Source organism: Xiphias gladius, chromosome 4, assembly GCF_016859285.1.
Source record: "Xiphias gladius isolate SHS-SW01 ecotype Sanya breed wild chromosome 4, ASM1685928v1, whole genome shotgun sequence".
NCBI lineage: Eukaryota > Metazoa > Chordata > Actinopteri > Istiophoriformes > Xiphiidae > Xiphias > Xiphias gladius.
This window is the reverse complement of record NC_053403.1, coordinates 3,445,708-3,466,005: the sequence shown is the minus strand read 5'-3', so window position 1 is coordinate 3,466,005 and position 20,298 is coordinate 3,445,708. Positions and strand designations below refer to the sequence as shown.

At 38.9% G+C, this 20,298-nt stretch overlaps 1 protein-coding gene across 8 annotated transcripts in view; it reads left to right on the top strand.

Moving 5' to 3' along the window:
- The window catches only part of galnt14 (UDP-N-acetyl-alpha-D-galactosamine:polypeptide N-acetylgalactosaminyltransferase 14 (GalNAc-T14)), a 154,602-nt gene that overhangs the window by 82,383 nt on the left and 51,921 nt on the right, over positions 1-20,298 (top strand). For all 8 annotated transcript variants that reach the window (XM_040125650.1, XM_040125653.1, XM_040125656.1 and 5 more), the window contains one exon: positions 12,202-12,300. In XM_040125650.1, coding sequence (XP_039981584.1) covers positions 12,202-12,300 — 99 coding nt within the window. The remainder of the gene's footprint in view (positions 1-12,201; positions 12,301-20,298) is intronic.

Below are 20,298 nucleotides of genomic sequence, written 5' to 3'. Positions count from 1 at the left end.
TCCCTATTTCCCACAAGATGTGGAAGAGAAAATTACAGAACACAGAGAGACCAGTTAAACTTCTTAGTATCTTCAACCGATTAAATGGCTGATAGCACCTATTGTGTAGCATGTTATGTACAAAACATGATTTCATGTGGTTTCATGTTTTGATAATTAAAAGATTCTCTGTTGTTTCCGCACTTTGATTTCCAAAATGAAACATGTGCAGTGATTACATCAGTTACATAAAGACCTGCGCATACACATACTTACATTCGCATATATACACACATACACCCATTAAAACACCTGCAAACACAAATAGAATATGTCTAAATAGATGAGGATACACACAAACTAAAATTCATGCTAAATGTTTCCACAGACGTAAAGATACCTACGCATAAACACAGACTGCTGCACACACTCACACACACAGTCAGAGGCAGTCAGTGTTGTGGAACTTTAAAGCATGAATATATAAGCAGCACGGGGTGAAGCATCTCTCCCAGTAGTTCCAGCCTCATCTTTTTCAAACAGTCAGAAAACTCTGGAAAACATGAGTCTCTTCGCTCTGCTGGGGGATTGCAGCGGCGCTAACAAGGAACCGGAGGAGCCCCGGCAGTTTTTAAAATAATAATCTTTTTGTTTTAAAAAAAACAAAAAAAACAAAACCTAATTTTTTTCCCTGTCGTATCTGAAAATCTCTGCCTTTGTTCATCTCTGACACATCCTTCCCCTTTCCCAACTCCACCAATAACAACCAGTCTTTAACTGTTGCTTGGCTCTGAAGCCATCATGTGTCTTCTCTTTAATCCATTTTTAGCTGTATTGCCACAGGGATCTTATTGTTTCTCAGGTTAGCCTGTCGGAGAGGCCAAAATGAGCTCTCCTGGGTGACAGTGTTCTCCTTATAATCTGATGGTGGGTGGTGGAGTTAGTTTGGAAGATGCTTTCTCTTGCCAGGATTTGCAGTATGTGTGTGACAACTTCACCCCCTAAATTTAGTTGTTCTATGGCATACTTTCAACAAAGATCATGATGGAAGTCTTACTTTTAAAAACAAATACTGCCAAGATTTTGAGAGTTTCATTCCATGTATGATTGAGTGCAATATCATCATAACTATTAAATTATCTCCCTCATTTTGTTTTTTTACCTCGTTATTTCAACAACTTAAACATAAAATTTGAGACACTTTTGGAGAAACAGAACCAGAGGGTGTCTGTTGGTGAAATCTCTGTAAATGGATCAGATCAGAGTCTGCAGCCAAATGTGTTACTGTGGCCCAATTTAGCTGAGATAAGAGGGAATATCTTGATGGTCTGATAAAACAGCAGGACAGTTGTACAGTAATTATGAAAGCATACTACTCCAATTTGAGATTGTATCCATTTTAAAGCTGTGACACTGTGAGTCTGAATTTAAAATAATTATGCTGCATATTGATGTTGAAAGAAATTGCCTCCTTAGATCCGCTGTTTGTTGTGGTAGCTACATTGTCCCGGCCACCACATCATGACTGAAAAAAGTTAATAACACACAGCTCAGTACAAAAGGGGGATTATACTGTACATTGATCTAAACGCTGCGCTTGGTATTTGAAACTTTGTGTTGAAAAGTCTGAGCTTTGTTTGAGACAGAAACAAAGCCAGATGATAAATGGCATACAAACACTGTTCAACTTGTTTCATGGCTGTTTTTTAAATAGTGAAATACTTGAGATAGTACAGCAGTAGCAACAATGTGAATATATGTGTTTGCCTTGTCCAAAAAAATTGCACACTGTTACCACCTCTATAAAAAGTAATCTTTATGGATGATGCTCAAAAGTTACACCAAGAGTGTTGTCATGGCTGTAATGATGATGATGATGTAGTTTGTTCAGTTCAGAAATATGGTATTCGTTCATTCTGAATCCATCTCTGTTAGGTGGTTAGGTTGTATTAGGCTGTCACATCCTCAATAAAGGATTAAACCAATTTAAACTTAGAAATTATAATAAGCAAAATACAAAACAATAACAAAAAAAACGTTCTCACAAAAATAAGATTAATGACCCCATACGTGTATTGGTGGTTGAAGTTTAACCTTTAAGATAAATACTAGAATCCAAAGGAAATAAGATTAGCATCGTAATTTTGAGAGATTGTCAGACCAGGAAAATCAGCATCAGTCATATGTTCAAATATATGTAAAGGGACCTCTGTTTACATTTTCCTGACAAGCAACCTCCTTTCTCTCTGAAGTACAGACATAAGTAAACATCAGCAAGAAGCAGACATCATTAAAGCACCACATAAGATCTTGGAAGACATCAGGGTGGATGCTCGGGGGGAAGAAAGTGTCTGACTTTGACACTAACCAAGATGCATGTTAAAGCCAGCTATTAACAGGCCCTCTGGCAATCAAAAACCTTCCACTTTCTCCCCCTGATGAAGTCTTATGTTGTGTTGGTCTTGTGTTTTGGGTCATTGTCCTACTGCATGATGAAGTTCCTCCCGATTATTCTGGATTAATTTTTTTCTGTAAATCGGCAGTTTCTGTAGACTTGTAGTTGTTTCTGTCATCAACTGCTGTTGCTGTCCTTGATTGACCTGTTCGATACCTGCTGCTCAGTACACCAGCAGGTTCTTCCGTTTTCGGGACATTCGAAATTGTCATATTGGCTATGCCCACTGTTTGTGCAGTGGCTCTGATCGATGTTCCCTCTTTTCACAGCTTCAAAGTGGCTTGCTTTTCTCCCATAAACAGCTCTTTGGTCTTCATGTTGGTTTATCCTTTTTAACAACAAATGCAGTCTTCACAGGTGAAACCCAAGGCTAAGACCAAGAGTAGACATTCAGATCTATTTAATGTTTCAACAATCATTCTAAAAGGGAACATCTGGGCAGCAAGAAACACCTGTAAGTCACATGTTCCAATATTTTTTTGCTCACTTGAAAAATGGCTGGGTTCAAACAAAAGTTATATCCTATAGCTATATCCTTAACTGAAATTCTGAGCTCTTGTCTCATCTTCATCTTTCGATCTCAAACCCCAATGTCTTCATTGTCTAACAAAAACAATGACCTTGCTGGAATTGACCTTGCCGTTCCAGTGGTTTTAGAGGGGACTGTACTTCTGTACTCGTTCTGTGCTGGTTTAGTAGTCGGGCCTGTGACTTACACCTCTGCTCAGTCTTTACCAGCCACAAAAACACACATCAGGTGTTGAGTGGAGTTGTTTTCTGAGGAAATGAAGCACTGGGTCACACAGAGAAACTGGCTGTTTAACTGACAGCAGTGTTGGCCATCAGCAAATCCCTAAGGGACAATACAACAGAAATTTCAGACATGACAGCAGCCCTTCTGTTTCTTATAGCAGTTACCTCCATACAGGTTTTTTTTTTTTTTTGACTTAAAGTAGATGTTTTTGAATAAAGACCTCAGAAACTGAATTTTTTTACATGAAGGATATGTAATATTCAACAATGTTACTATATTTCTCAAATGATGTACAGCACAATCACCACACAGAGTAATAAGAATAATGACACACCACCAAAAAGGGTTTCCTCTACTTCGCTCCCTCAAATATGAAGTAATATGTATATTTTTCTCCCTGTACTAATTTTTCCATGCATCTCATTTGTTATTTATGCACTGCATATACTGCACAAAAACATTTTGACATTTTTACCAGTTATTTCCTACTGCGTATAATTACATATTTATGTAATATTTCCATATCACATTATTACCTCCCTGAGGAGGCTCTAGTCCTGCTGGTTTGTTGGAAGTATATTTTAGGAGCCATTAATCAAAAAGTCTTTATACCTAAACAACATAATATGACAAATCTCAGTGCTTTTCAAACATATGTCAATTCTACGGTTATGGTGTGATTAAGTTTAGGTTGGTAGTTTACTTGGTTAAGGTTAGGGAAAATATTGTGGTCCTGATTAACAATGACTATCAGTACGGTCTCAGAACAACATGCCGCTTTTGCCTTTGCTGCTGAAGGACAACGGTGACAGAGGGATGTCCTTTGTTCATTTTAAGTGTCTAAACAAATGAGCAAGTCTGCCGTGTTTCTGGCTAGAGCAGGATCTCTTAATTGGTGGAAAGGGAGACCATGTAACATTGGCTGAACAGTAGTCATTGTAGACCCAAGTGACAATGATGTAATAATGGGAAATGCTAAGGTGTAGTCTGTAGCACAAGTAGTGAAGAGACATAAAGACAGCGTACTGACTCAGCAATGTCAGTTACACAGGAAAATCTATGTTTACATATCTATATCTGAAGTTTGATGACACTAACTAAAATAAGCCATCATAAACTAATGGTCATACCAAACCAAGTAAGGCTGTAGTTGTAGAACCACTGACTGTACTGAATTAACGGTGCATTTTCTTGCTTGAATTCAACTTTTCATTTCTAAGAGAAAGGTTGTGTTATTTCATCTTCAAAGTTACACAGTGGACTCATAGAAATTAGTGAATATCAGGCCACGACCTGGTCAGTGCAAAATATGTACACTCCTTCACTCCTTTTGGGGATTAAAGCCGCTTCAATTAAAATAGTTGAATCTACGGAAACTATTCATTTGAACTATTCATTCATGGTAGTCATTGACTTGGAAATTTTCCTAATGGAATTTTCCAGTAACAGAAGAAATGAGGCATTATCTACTGTCCCTGGCCGTCATTTTTTTCTTTTCTTTCTTTTGGTCAGGAGAAGAGAAATCCCTTGCTCCCTCGTTCACCACATGTGTGTGTGTGTGTGTGGGTGTGTGTATGGGTGTGTATGTGTGTATGTGTGCGTGTATAAATATGTAAATGGCTGTTGCCCAACCAGCCAAAACTAGGCCATCTTCTCCTCTGTGAACACCTGAAAAGAAGCAAGACAGAGATAGTGGGAAGAGAAAGAAAGAAAGGCCAGAGGTGAAAAGCTTACCAAAATATCTTACTCCAACAGGCGTGCTGCTACTTTGCTCAGATTAAACTGACATTGTTCCATATCATGCCGCCTAAGTAAAAACAAAATATTATACTTCCCATTGCACATGTATATTCTCCAGAATATCACATTGGAAAAAGTACATTTGATACTTTTCTCAGTCGCCTTTTTATAAAAAGAGCCCAGAGCATACTATAAGCACTTTTCTATTTTCCACTTTTGCATGTGAAGTTCACCATTGCTGCATACGTGCAATTTGCAAATACACATGCTGTAGGATTACACAGGAAATTATTGACGTTGCATACAAAGAGAACAACCAGTGTCCCGTTAGCCACATGTGTAAAGGGCATGATTTTTTTTTTAAGTATTTTGAGGAAAGAAAGTCACGTCCAAAGACAGATGAAAGTTTTTTTTTCATGCCACAAGTCAAGCTGCCATAGGGGAGTCAAGTCTCAAGTAAGTCAAGTCCACATGAAGTCTCAACTTGTCATTTTTATAATAGTCAAGTCCAAGTCTGAAGCGTTACTTCCCCAGCTCTGCCAACAGCAGTGTAGTTTGTAATTCAGGTGGTAGAGCGGGATGGTCACTAATCAGAGGGTTTGTATCCCTTGCTCAAATTGCTCCTGTTGTGTGTGTATTGGGAACATCTAAGAAGCTTTGGAGAAAAGTGTCTATACTACCAAGTCAGCTTTTTTTTTTTTTTTTTAAAGAACAGATTATTCGAAGATCAAGTTTAAAAAACAAATGTTAGACCTTTTCAAAAAAGCTGAATGGGGGGGAGAATTGTTAAGCGCAAGTAGTAAGAGATCCATAACTAGGCTACAGAATATGAAATAATGTCAGACAAGTAGCCACGTGTCTTACTCTGTGGTTGAATAAATTGCCTACATTTTTAAAAGTGAAGTAGGAGTTTAGCGCAGCTGTCCAGGCCGTTGTTCATTTCATTGTTATCGTTTTAGGATTAATATCAAAATTCGAAATAGGCCTGTTTGGTCCTCAGTAACCGTTGTTAATCCATTTCTGTATACTTATTTTCATTGGTTACTGGGGCCACTACTTCTATATCTACTTTGGTGTGTAATGTATATGTTAGGTCATGTCTTCTGAGTTACGTCTCTCTTTGTGCGCCCAGAGATGATATGAAACATAAACTAATAACACTTAAGTGGAAAGAAGGCAACTTTGATTGATTTTTGTAAATTTGACTCTGCTCAATGAAGACTGCCTTCAGCAGAAAAAGGAAAGCATTGGTCATTTGGTCAACAATCTATGTTTAAAAGGACTTCTTGTGGCTTAGCAGAAATGACAAAAGCATCAAATGCAGGAGGAGTGTGACATTATAGCGTTGCAAGAACTCTTACGGAGGAGTTTGGAGTGGATGGTTGGGTTTACAAAGCATGCGTTTTTTTTTTTTTTTACATGGGGTACAGCTGTTCACATCCCGTTTCAAACCAATAGTCAACATTTGTTTCTTTTAACCATGAGTGTTAAAGAAACCAACCTTTTCCTAACCTTAACCAAGAACTTTTAATTCCCTAAAGTTGATCAAAACTTGACCCATAGAGGTTAACATTCAAAGTTGCTAAAATCATACTAAATTTGGAAGCCAATGAAAATCAGTGTCTCCCTGACAGTGCCAGATCAGCAAGCACTCAACATGGATAATTTAGGAAGGGCTTTGGCAAATTAAACAACTTTTCGGTTGTTTGGGTTGGACGACTTCTGTTGACGTTGCAGACGTGTGATAGAGAGGCTCTTAATATGAAACACCGCATTAAATCACTACGCAATTACAGTAACTCTAAGTCTTTCTGTCTTTATGGTGGGGACTTTTAGCCAGGAGTTAAACAGATTTGGACAGACAAAACAAGAGAAGGCCAAGAGACACGGAGGGTAAAGCAGGGCGCTGAGAAGAGAGAGAGTAATGGTGGGAAAAGAGAACAGAGAAAAAGCGGAGAGGTAGAAAAAGTAAAGGACAGAGAGAGAAGAGTGTTAGAGGTGTTAATCAGAAGCTGTATGTAGGTATATATTGTGTGTGTGTGTGTGTGTGTGTGTGTGTGTGTGTGTGTGTGTGTGTGTGTGTGTGTGTGTGTGTGTGTGTGTGTGTGTGTGTGTGTGTGTGTGTGTGTGTGTGTGTGTGTGTGTGTGTGTGTGTGCGTGCGTGCGTGCGTGTGTGAGAGAGAGAACAGGTCTGACAGTATCTCAGGGCTACATCAGTGGCCATTAGTATTTTGCAGCACGAACACACAGTTTGACAGGTCGGCCGCAACCGCCCGCAGAGAGGGACTGTGTGTGTGTGTTTGTGAGTGTAAGTGTGTGTGCATGTGAGTGTGAAAGTGTAAGTGTGTGTGTGTATGTGTGTATGTGTGTGTGTATGTGTGCGCGCGTATACGTGGGCACTGCTGGTTTTGACCTCTCCTTTCATGTGTTTAGCTCACCTCCAGATGAACTTTGATGAACCAACTCTCTCACTCACACACACACACACACACACACACACACACACACACACACACACACACACACACACACACACAGACACACAAACCACATCCACTCCTCAAATGGCTGTGCTCATCAAATATGAATGATTTTCACACCATCTGGACCGAAATCTACAGTATACTCATCTCGTCTTGTGTGTTTTTCTTCTTCCTCCTCTCCTATAGCATTCTTTCTTTCATCCTCTCTTTTACCCTCTGCACTCTTTTTTTCCTTTGTTTGTGTATTTGGTTTTTGTTGTTATATTCAGTGAATGAAATAGATAGTTTCTGTTCTTAATGGTAGTACCTTTGAGTTGAAATATCTAAATTCAGAATTTAATTTTTCTTCACAATTATCTTTTTCTTATTTTCTCTTAGCCTCTCCCCCATCTTTTCTCAACCATCTCATCTTTCCTCTCATCTGCTCTCTTCTTTTCTCCTCTAACATCCTATATTGTCTCCCCTTTTTCTCTTTTCTCCATTCGTTTCTCTTCATTGTTTCCCTTCTTCTTCTACAACTTTTCAATCTTTCCTTTATTCTTTTTTTAACCACCCCACCACCTTTCGCTTCCTTTTCTTCCTTCCCTCTACTTTCTCATCTCCCTATTCTTTTCCTTTCATCTCTTCTTTCATGTTCTCTGCTCTTTTCTTCACTCTCCTCATACATTCACTTGTTATTTTGTCCTCAACTTTCCAGTTGCCTCTTCTTCTCCACTGCTGTTTTCCTCCATATTTGTTTATTTTTCCTGTTTTGTCTTCTCACTTTCTCAGTTTGTCTCTTTTCTTCTCCTTGTTTCATTCCCATTTCTCTTTTATTCTGTCTGGTCTGCTTTCATCTCATATCCTCTCCTCTTTTCCTCTGCCCTTTCTCAACTTGGCTTCTCGTCTCATCTAGCACCACATCCTCTCATCTTTCTCTTTTTATTGTCTTTTCCTTCCATATCTCCTTTCCTAATCCCTCCTCTCCTCCCCCTCTCATTCTTGTTTTCTCTTACTCTCTCACCTCCTTTTATCTTGTCTTTCGCTTCCTTTTTTCTCTTTTATATCCTTATTTGTCTCCTCTTCTTCCTTCCTTGCCCATCATTTATTTCTCCTCTCCTTTTCCTTCTCACCCTCTCCTCTTTTCAGTCTATTTTTCTTTCCCTTCCTGCATTTCCTCCTGTTTCTTTAAACATGTTTGCCTTCTCTTGAGCTTTGACGCATCAAGAAGTTTGTGTGCACACACACACACGCAGACACACACACCCAAACACATATACTCGCTCGGGGAGTATGGAAGCTTGTTCATATCAGCTTCGACATCAGTCATCTGTCAGCACAACTTTTATCTGTACATCTCTGTCTGTCTCTCTCTCTGCCTGTCTGTCACTGTGTCTCTCGGCCTCATTTGTCCTTCTCTCTCTCTCCCTGACACACACACACACAGACACACAGACACAAATACACACAAATACACACACGGCTCGTCTTTATCTTCTTATCGTTCCTCTCCGGTAGAGCCGCTGAATAAATCAACTGCAGGAAAACCAGAGATGGAGACAGCCAGATAGGGGATTGAGTAGGCGGAGAAGGGCATGATGGTATATGATATGACAAATATATATATATATATATATATATGTGTATATTCCTATTCTCACTTGGAGAGAGGGAGAGACAATGGAAGAGGAGAAAAATGAAGGAAAAAGGGAGGAAGCAAAGAAAGAAAGACTGAACCTCAGCTTTCGAAAGTGCGTGTGTTTCTGTGTGTGTGTGTGTGATTAAAACTTAGAAATTGCACCATGAGCTGCACCTGTAGGCTAGTATGCATTTCTCCATTCATCTGTTTTATAGTATGTTTTCCATCTTCATTCTGTGTTTAATTTCATCTCTTTATTGAATAGTTTGATGATAGAAAATGCAACTGATGATGCAGTGAAGAAAGAAAAAAACAAACAGAAAAGTGAAAAAGATGTAAAAAGACATTTGGAACTGAAAAAGAAAGTTAGCCTGAAAGAAAGAAAGGGAAAGAAAAACAAAGAGAAAAACATAGAATTGATTAGACAAAGAAAAGGAAGATATAAGACAAAAATGAAGATAAGATAATAAGCAAAGAGCAGATTATGGAAAGAAACAAAGACAGATTAAAGACAGAAAGAAAGATAAATGGAAAGGAAAAAGATAGATAGCTAGATAGATAGAAGGAAAGGTGGAAAGAGCAAAAGAAAGATGAAAGGTAAAAAAAAGAGAGATAGGTGGAAAGAAAAAGAGGATGAAAGAAAAAAGAAATAAAGGGAAGAAAAAGAAAGATTAAAGCTATAAAGAAATAGATAGATAGGTAGGTAGGTACTACACCACTGCACTACTACAACAACACAGCTTAACTACTGGCCAACATACCATTGAGCAAGTTACAACAATAAAAGTAGGAATCATATGCTTGTTTCTAAATTTTTACTTTCCGTAATCTGCTTTGGTGATATTGTTTCCCCACTTATTCACTGTGCCTCTAAACTAAAAAAATCAAATTGCGAGTTAATGAGGTGCTGATAGTATTATTTCACAGCCGGGTGCTCATGTGCACTGACTGATGCTGCGTGCCGACCTGTTAATACAACAACTTAAGAGTGGGGCTTGTGTTGTCACCCCACAGCAAGTCACGGGAGGAAGTTCACCGCTTGGCTCAAGGACACTTCGACGTGACGCACGAGGTTGAACTACAAAATATGGGATATATGGCACCAGAAACCTACTATTGTACATATTCAGCTAATTTGATATGGTAGTATTTGTTTGGAATATGATGCGGAGGGAAGTCATCTTTTGTGAGTTATGGATTTTTCATGTGTTTGACAGAAACTGAACCGGCCAAACTTCACAGAGATTCTCGCCTTTTACTTGACATTTTGTTGATGTTCTCTAATATAGAATTTCCTCCCAGATCAGAGCCAGTCAACATGTTTTTGGTGTCGTCTTATTTCAGATGCTTGAAAAGTAGATCAGTCTTCTTGCCTCTGACCGACACAAGCTCTGATTTTTCTGTGAAAAATGGATCTTATCTTTCTAAACTACAAAGTGGGACAGCATCAGAGGGGAGCTTCCCAACCTTTCTTGGTGGCAAGCCGAGAAACGTGCTGGGGTTAGGATAAATGTTTTTTTTTTATTTTTTTGTGATGTGGCTAAAAATAGTGCTCTCCAAACACCATCTGTATAGTGTTTGTACATACATGTACATTTTCTGCAAGAGAATTAGACTTTCTTGTCTGTGCCTACACACAGCCAATCAAGATCGTTTAAGTTGTGCTCACATTTTAATCTTTAAAGTTTTAATATTTCATGTCTTTAATTCTGTATGCTACAAAAACACAGGCGTTCACGACCCAAATGAGCTGAAGTCATAGTTTGTTGTATTAATTGGCCATTAATGTTAAATGGCAGAACTTGCTAGTGTTTGATCCGCCATCTTATGAATGATGCCTTGTATTTCAAATTTGCTCATGTTGTGCAAATAGGCTCTATATGGGACATTTTTTATTTTACTTTTGCTCTTTTACAGTATAATAGGCAATTTTCTAAGTGTGAGAAAATGGGCAAAATCAATCAAATCTTTCTTTCAGAATTTTTTAATTGATTATTTCAACCTCAGTGCCCTCAGTAAATAAATAAACGCATGTTATGGAGGTAGATTAGGCCAACGAAGAACCACACCTTAAGATGGCTAATGGTGCAGTATGTTGTGTTAAGTTTTACACAGAGACACATTTGAGAAAGGTGAGGTTTTTAAAAATGAAGGCCAGGATAGAGCAAGCAGACTGTTTCTGTGTGAAAATGTCACCAATACATCAATCTGATAGGTAAAGGCCAGTCTTCTTATTATACTGTGTGTGTGTGTGTGTGTGTGTGTGTGTGTGTGTGTGTGTGTGTATGTGTGTGTTTTTGTGACTGCCACTGTTCTTTTAGAAGAAAAAGCAGCTGACCCAGCAGAGGCAGCACAGACACACACACACTCAAACAGACTGCTATGTGGTGTATTTTAATGAGCCAGTGGCTGGTCATCTATAATTCATCTTCAATAGGTCTGGTCTGATCACTTGTTCACTGTGTGTGTGTGTGTGTGTGTGTGTGTGTGTGTGTGTGTGTGTGTGTGTGTGTGTGTGAGAGAGTGTGAGAGTGTGAGTGTGAGTGCGCGCACCATGTATGTAAGGGAGCAGTCAAAGACAGAAATGAAGTAAAAGAAGGTGCTGAAATATCAACACAACTCCACCACCGACATGGTGAAATAATCACATTCCAATTAGCTTATAACAAACACCAGCGATTAATGATGGTAGACAAGGCATCCACTTTTCTTTAAGGTATGATATTCTATTGACACAGTGTGAAAAGGTCTTAAAAAAAATAATATTAAGTATATTTTGCCATGAATTGTGAGATCTAAATGTGACAGCATGTAATGTTGGTTATATTGGCGTATCACAAGTACCACCCCATCTTAAAAGAGCATTTATTGTGACAAACATGTTGAACACACATGTCAAAACAATTGCTCATTCACAAATTCGTGGCTTTTACCGTCTATTTTCAATCCAAAATTTGTCCATTTTTTTGTGTTTTTGAAAGCAGTTGTTAGTGAGATGATAAAATGGGTGAAATTGTTCTCTGTAGTGAATCCAGCTGATTTTGTCGTTTATGTATGAAAAATCTGCGCGTTGACTCCTACAGTCTGTATAGAAAAAAGAGAGAACTTTTTATCACAGTCAAAGGACAATCATTTTTGGTGTGAATATTTACACTATGGTCTCTCACTCCAGGTGCACCACTCTTCACTACGACTCTGATCTTCCTCCAACCTCTATCATCGTCACCTTCCACAACGAGGCCAGATCCACCCTGCTGCGCACCATCAGGAGGTAACACACATGCACATAATAATTTTGTCCTGCTCACCATTTATAGGCCTCACAGAACCTGCGACTCTTTTGACAATATGGTTTTTGGGTAAAGTTGGTGTTATAATGGTGTTTTGTAAAACACATCCGGTTTTTATTTTATAACTGGGGATTTCGTCTTTATTAAGGTTTATTAGATATTTAATCATATGATTGGAAAGCAGGCCTGGATTTCGGTTTTCATCATTTTATAACAACCGACGGTGTAATTCTGTGCTATACAGTTGACGCACAGCCAGGTCTGATTTGTATTTGCATGTACTATTTGTATGTGCAAGGAAATGGTGTCGTATCATGACAATGAATTCTGGCTATCAAGAGCTTTAATCTTAATTAATGGTATGAGTATCTGGCGCACGCACACACACACACACACACACAAACACACTTCAATTCTCCTGACCCTCAGTGTCTGGACCATCGTTCTGTCTTTCAGTTTGATGTTATCAGCGAGTTGCCGGGCGCACATACAATAAAAACAGACACACACAGACACCTCCAGCTTTTGGCCCGAGTTCAGCTCATTATACCAGTCAGTCAGCAGGGACTGCGACGTCTCCTGACTATCACAGAGGACATTGTGTGTTTTGTGTGCATGTGTGTCTGTGTGTCCTCCCCTTCAGCCCTTCTCAAAGCTCTGCAGTTTTCAACCAATTAAAAGACAATCTGTCTCCCTGGGCCCCTCTGCTCCCTTTGGCTCTGGCTCTCTGTGTGTGTGTGTGTGTGTGTGTGTGTGTGTGTGTGTGTGTGTGTGTGCGTGTGCGTGTGCGCACACACACCAGCGGTGACTTGGAGATGGAAGTATTGTAGCTGCCTTTTATTTTTAGTTTGTGAATTCGGAACAGTGGCAAACACCAGGATACACAGGTTCCCCCAAAGTTTCGTAACTGCTGCAAATAGTTTTATTTGACATGAAAACATTTCTTCCTGTCTTCGTATTTAAAATGTATTTATGGTTTTGAATACCCATAACATTTTGATTTAGTCTTACTGCCCTTGAATGCTGATTGATATAAATAAGTAAACCCAACCGATTTACCAAGATTTACCATTTTCAGTTCTGAACACTCACTGTTTGAAAGCTGCACTAAATGTTAAATGCTCTGTCACACATGACAGCCACCATGGCTCATGTTCAGAGAAAGAAAAGGATTTCCGCCAACGATATACTAAACGACGGGAGCCGATAATGCAAAATGGATCCCCATTCTTTCAGATTAAAGGAGTAGTTTGACACTTTGGTAAATCCGCTTCCCTCTCTTGCAGAGTTAGATGAGAAGATCGATACCACTAAGCTAATCTAACCATGTGCTGGCAGTAGCCTCATATCTACTTAAAGTTGCCCATGCAGATCATTTGCCAGCAAATGACCATGGACTGTACATCGACATCACATAACCCACATATTGGGAGCTTTTCTAGGCTCTGAGAAAGCTGTACAAATATGAAATCTTCATAGATTAAAAATTTATAACACATTAATAGATTAATAATTGATGTTGTTTGCCATTTGAGGTAACCTGTCAAAAGTATTACTTTTATGTCTTTTACAATAACGATCGGGGCACTGGGACAAATCTGCAGCAGGGCTGACTCATTGCGCTGTATTGAGCTCTCTCAATACGTCCGTGAGCTCCACCTACAGAAAACTGCATCAACAGATCCAAGAATCTGCACTGTTTGATTGAGAGTTGCTCTCTGGGAAGTGCGGTGCAGGTAAAAAAAAAAAAAAAAAAAAAAAGGAAACATCACCAAAAGAAGCAACAAAGATGAAGACAAAAAAAAGTGTGGGGAGCTGATTTTAACATCTTTCGGCTCTTGACATTTCTCATTTGACCTTGATATTAATCTGTTTTCGTGCTTCACTTTAGAGTGAAGGACCTGCAGGTTCACAGTGCTTCACCTGGTCTCTTCACAGGCAAAGTGAAGCGCTTTGCTAATTGTGCTACAAGAGATCACTTGACATTCGCGGGTTTTGTATTAGTCATTGAATCCCACGGAGGCAGCTGACAACAACAAAGTGAAAATGGTCACACAATGAGTCATGAGACATTAAGTGCGAAGCAGCTTCTCTTTTTTTTATGGAATTTTTAACTCTTCAAAAGCTGCACGGGCAACTGTTTTTTTGAGAGTGGAGGGTGGTTGCTATGGAAACGATTTCCAAAAGATTTCAAACAAGTTGTTTCCAAAGTATCAGCACTATGTATGTTTTTTACACAATTTTTTGTTTCTAGTGTGGAACAGTGAGCCCACTAGCTAACATTTAGTTCTGAAAGTCTCAAGTAAAGTGATACTTGAGAGATTCCATAGAGAGGTCAGAGGTCAGACGCCTGGATCTGGAAGTGTTAGTGCCTTTCTTAAGGGGGTTTAATGGACCATCCAGTGCTTTTGCAGGTTTTGGCCTGTTACGTAACAAATTGTGTACCATCAATTTTGATTTTCCGCCTCACAGCCAGCCACGGGTTTGAGCTTATTTCGGTGTGCTGTAAAGTAAAACTTGTAGGGACTATAACATTATCTAAAATACGTAATCGATCACAGTGAACGTTTAAAAGTGGACAATCTGATTTATGCAAGTTGTCTTCCAAAAATCATTGCGTTTAAGTGTCCCGACGTATATCCAAACGTGGATATAGTAGTAAGGAAAATGTAATTTTTTGTTTTTTGTATTAAACCGTTTGTTCCAGAGTCCTGCACGGGACTAAAGTTTTGACGCAAACATGACCCAAATCCGTAATTCTACATTTTAGCTTCGAACTGTATTATTGACAGCAATATGTCTGTTTTGAGAATTAATGATAAATAGCAATAGTTATATTTTAGGGCTGAACCTGCAGCACACACTAGTAAATGTGCCCAAACTTGGCCTGAATGTGTCAGTGAGTTCAGATCCGGTTGGGTCAAGTTTAGAGATCTCCACGTGGTTCCTGCTGCTCACGTTCGCAAACATCCTCTGCGACGGGCGTTCCCGCAGACACATGAATGCATCAAAAACAAGCGTTTTTAAAACTGTCCCAAGAAAGGAAAGCAGCTGTTATATACTACTAATGTTACTGCTCTCATAGATGAAACTGCTATGCCCTCAAGCAAGGCATTTAACCCCCACAACTACTAACAGCAGAGGATGTTCGTGGCTGCCAAATGTGAATGTGTGAAACCGTGATAGTGTGAAGTATTGATCTGAGAAAAAGCCTCCATCATCCCTCTTTATGGGTGAACACATTTGAATCTGCTTTTCTCCAATCTTCACTGGATCAGAGTTGAAGAGTTTACACAAGACATTCAGTGTTATGAAACTTTTTCCAAGAGGCTTTGAAAGATATTTAGTCGAAGACAGCAAAAAATTGCAATCTAATTTCAAACGTCAGTTTTCAAGCAGGAAAAAAAAATAGAATAGCCAGATAATAGCTAGATAAGTTTTTCTTGTTACTATCTGCAATCATGCTTTGCTCCAGAGACTCTGAAAACACTGAAAGCGTGTTGAATGCCTACAATTACATTATAAAAGGGTATAATTTTGGAGTTTTGTGCGCTTTGGGGCTCGGCGATATGTGGGCCAAACTTTAATAAGTTTGATTTCTGAGACAATGATGGGCACTTTGAAAGCTTTTCATCTCGCGATCAAAGAGTCGCTTTCTGAGGGAGAGCCAGGCCCTGTCGATAGTTAATCAAGCTCTGATCCAAATATTGATCTCATCTTCTCTGTCTCCGCTGGGTGAGAGATAAGCAGGCGGAGAGTGAGAGGAAGAAAGAGAACAAAAGAGAAAAGAGATGTGGAGCTTTTGAGGACATACTTGGTTTTTTATGGGTCGAGTGTGGTTTGGCTCTGCCTGTGTGTGTGTGTGTGTTCATGGAAAACAGCCTCCTGAGCTGCAAAGGTTCAGTTATTATAGAGGAGCCACAGGAGCGTCATGGGAAAAGGCAGAGGGAGAGAGAAATCTCCTCCAGTTTGTGACAAATATTTTGAGATCAAAGCTGCTATGGAAAGAATTTTGACTCATTAATCCCAAAATGGATGACAGATAAAACAACTACAAGAAGGATTTACACAACAAAAACAGCGGCAGCACAGGATGATACAAATGGAGAATTATAAAATATTACATGTAGTCTAATGCATTCCCTTGTTCATTATCTTGTTTTAACCTAATTTTACTTCAATATCACCTGCAGTCGAACCAATTCAAACAACAAATGTTAATTGACTGTAGAAATGGTTGGTTAAATATAATGAGTATTATGGTTTGTTTGTTTTTTTAATATCCAGCCTGCACTTACCATTTGTTATTGTTTACATGCATTCATTAACAAGCTGATTCTTTTTTTCTCTCTCTATGTAAGGCACTCTAAGCACATTCACACATAAACAGTGTTATACAGTGAACTACAGCCTTTATGCACTATTAGGTTTTACCACATACTATAAAATTATTATAAAAAATATGCACCCAGCAATATTTATGTAGAGTATGGTAACACTACATTTTTTTTAAAATCAGATTTTGCATTCTTCAAATTGTTTTCAGTGTGTTTGAAGCCTCTGTTCTGCCGTTTTTTTTGCCGTGCCAGTAAGAATAACAAGCGGTTAAGTGTAGTTGGAGAAATGACAAGGCCAAATGAGAGCCACTTTCCTGCACCTTAGGGACACGCTCATTTTTTCATTTCCGATTAACCAGCAAAAACTTTTGTGTGAAAATATATTTGCAAGCAAAACATTTTAGGCAAAACTGCACGCAAGCTGCCAATTTTTGCTTTTTTTTTAAGATTAGTGATCAATGGTTATTTTTAGGACTATGATTTGTACGAACCTTGCGATTAGGCTAGTGTGGATAATGTAGTACAACTATTCTGAATATGTTTGATATATTGGAGACACTTTTGATCTACTGGATATATTTGATGTATTATTTTCTCTGTACTTCCACTGTTTGGGATTGGTACACTTTGGATTATTGAGATTTCATTCTTCTTGAATTGTTAATTGTTTTGTGATGTCTATTACCTTGGGTGGGTTGGATGGTTAACCACACCTGTCACCATAAAGCCCATGAGCCTGCAGGTACTGTATACGGTTGTGGGACCATTTTTAAAAACATTTGGACCTGACGAAGATCTGACTGGGATTGAAACGTTGTCCATTTAAAGACACCTGTGGTTTGGAGACTGCGTGCAGGCATTATTCTCTCCATTGATGCTGAGTTCCAGTGGCCTTGCACCTAAAGTGCGTGTGATGTGTGTTTTACTACACTCCTTTTAATTGTAGTTACATTTATCGATCGCTGCCATGTAGAGCCACCAAAGATGCAGTTTACTCAGTAGCTTGCTAGGGTCAGCTCACAGTTCTAAACCACGAAACACGTATTTTCCCACTTATTCCTTGTGGTATGTAACCGTGCGGATAATTTTGGCTTAAGGTATCTGCTGTAGAGACTTTTGTCGCCTCCTTTTGAAAAGATAAAAAATGACACTCAAAGAACTCAACAGAAGAGTCTCTTTCTGGAAACAGTGTCCTAATTAGTGGTGAAACAGACCTTGCTGATAACAGTTTTCATTTTCATTATTTATGTGGTCGGTAATGAAATCGGTCCACAGCGACGTTTGTGGAAAGACTTGAAAATGACTGGATTCTACTCAGTTAGCCATCTAATTATCCATTGGGTCCATCAATCTGTAATCCAGCCAACCAGCCATCCTGCTCCGCTCAGCAGCCAGCAGCCTGTGGGAGTGTAGAATTGCCACTTCTAGATCAGCACCAGCTCAGCATTTTCTGATTCAGTGGTCCTAAAAATGCACAGTAAAGAGTCCGGATCACTTCCTCTCCATTTGATCACCCAGGATTTATTAGCAAGAGGTCATCAGGTAGATTTATAGTCTTTGCTTTCTACTGAGATTTTGCTGATTTATTAAGAACTTAGACACGACCCTGTTGTACCCTTCTCTTCTTCTGTTTCTACCTCTATCTTTATCCCGTTCTTGCACAGCAGTGAAGCAAAAATATTGTATAACTGAAACAGTTATTTACATTGAGTCTTCACAGTTTTTGGCCTGTGGGCTAAAGTCCCCCCAAAAAATGTGTATTCCCCCAGAAATACATCCTGTTTTATCTGTTATCAGATTTAACATTCCTGATTAGCCAGCATTCACCGGGTACATGCATTTGGCATCCAGATACAGCTGTGATTAGACAATATTTGTCAGGTGTAGACAGTGTTTACAGAATGCTGATATGTAGCAATACGGGTCATCAGTGATAAGACTGTTTATTCCATGTAGATACCATGCTGTGCTTGTTTAAGGCATGAGACTATCACTGATGATCTTATACATACAGCATCTACTAAATAAACAGTCATCAGCCTGTAATTAGTGAACACTGATATAGATTACCTTAGATTAGCAGTGATAAGACTGTATTGATGCCAGACGTACTGAAAAATGTAGATGTTTAGCACTGTAGATGAACAGTGATAAGACTTTATTTACAAGGAGCAGTTATAGAGCATAATGCGTCACTGGTGGTTAGACAGAACAGAACATATTGAATGGCTGAATCAGGATTTCTTTCCAAGAACAGTTTCTGTGGATTTGCTGGGAAAGGCTTTCTGTCAGAGCAAGATTTAGGACGCAATGAAAAAGGTTCGCAAAAGCTACATCTGTGTTTTTTAAGGGATAATGTTCATTGCTACATATTTTAAAAATGTTTTTTTTAAAAAGTAAAAAAAAAAAAATTAAAAAAAATTGACATCTAATTTTTTTTCAGCGATGTGCTGTCAGAGGTCTTGATAGAGGAATAGGCTGGAGAAAGATGGGGGGACTTGGGTGAATGGAAAAGGCAGTGGATACAGACGTGGAGAGAGGAGGAGCAATGAATTACTCCATCTAGGTATGAGGATGGAAAAACTGCCTGTCAGCTAACCAATCAGGCAGAGGGAGAGGGGAAGAGAGAGAGAGGGAAGTGAGCTGAGGTGCGAACAGAGAAAGGTGGAAAGCTGTAGAGAGGATAAAAAAGAACAAAATTGTGCCCTGAGCAAAAAGTCTAATACTGCATGAACAGTAGAAATTAATTTGACTTATCACCTGAAGGGAATGGAGTTAGTGAAAAACAACTCAGCAGCTGACTTACAGCAGGAGTAAAACAAGGAGAGAGTTGCAATGTGTTTATACAGTAACCAGGCGAGCAGAATATATCTAGCTCACAACAGTTGAAAGCATCACTTCTTAGGTGTAAATAAATCCATAAATCCTGGGCAGCAGAAAGGCAAGACAATCTTAAGCCTGTAATAGAGGTTTTGCAGTTGCGTCACACTTTCGGCAAACACATCTGCTGCCGTCATGGAGGAGCAGTGGTCCAACAAAAATGAAATATGGTTTAATAACTTTTAAGCTAGAAGAAGGTTTTGTAGGCACAGAAATCTGCACAATAACCTGTCTTGACTAGGTAAACTGTTGTCTGAGTGGTTGCTTGAGATTGGTTCTTTTAACCTGAGCATTGGCTTTATTTACTACATTAGTGAAAAAACAATTAAACAAATCAGGTGTTAATATAGAAAACACAGACTAATAGTGACAACTAAAGCTAAAGTGTGTATCTTCATCTCATCCCAGTGGTATTTTCAGAGGAGGGATCGTGTCATACATTTGCAAGTCATAGGCAGGTCAAGTCTGAAAAAAGCCGAAGTTGAAGTCTTCCTGTCTTAAATTCCTGTCTTAAACATGTCATAATCTGATTTTCACCATATTTAATGCCATTTGTAGATGTAAACAGTCAACACAGTGAATGAGAGTAACGTCAACGTTAACATAAATGAAGAATGTTCTGTGATGTCTGGCATTACTACTTTTGTAAATGTATTTTATGGAAATAAAAACTGTAGATAGCGTTGACAAAGATATTGGCATAGAACAACGACACTAAAAAGCCGTGTTAGCTGCTCTTTGAGGCTATTGTTAGGCACAGTG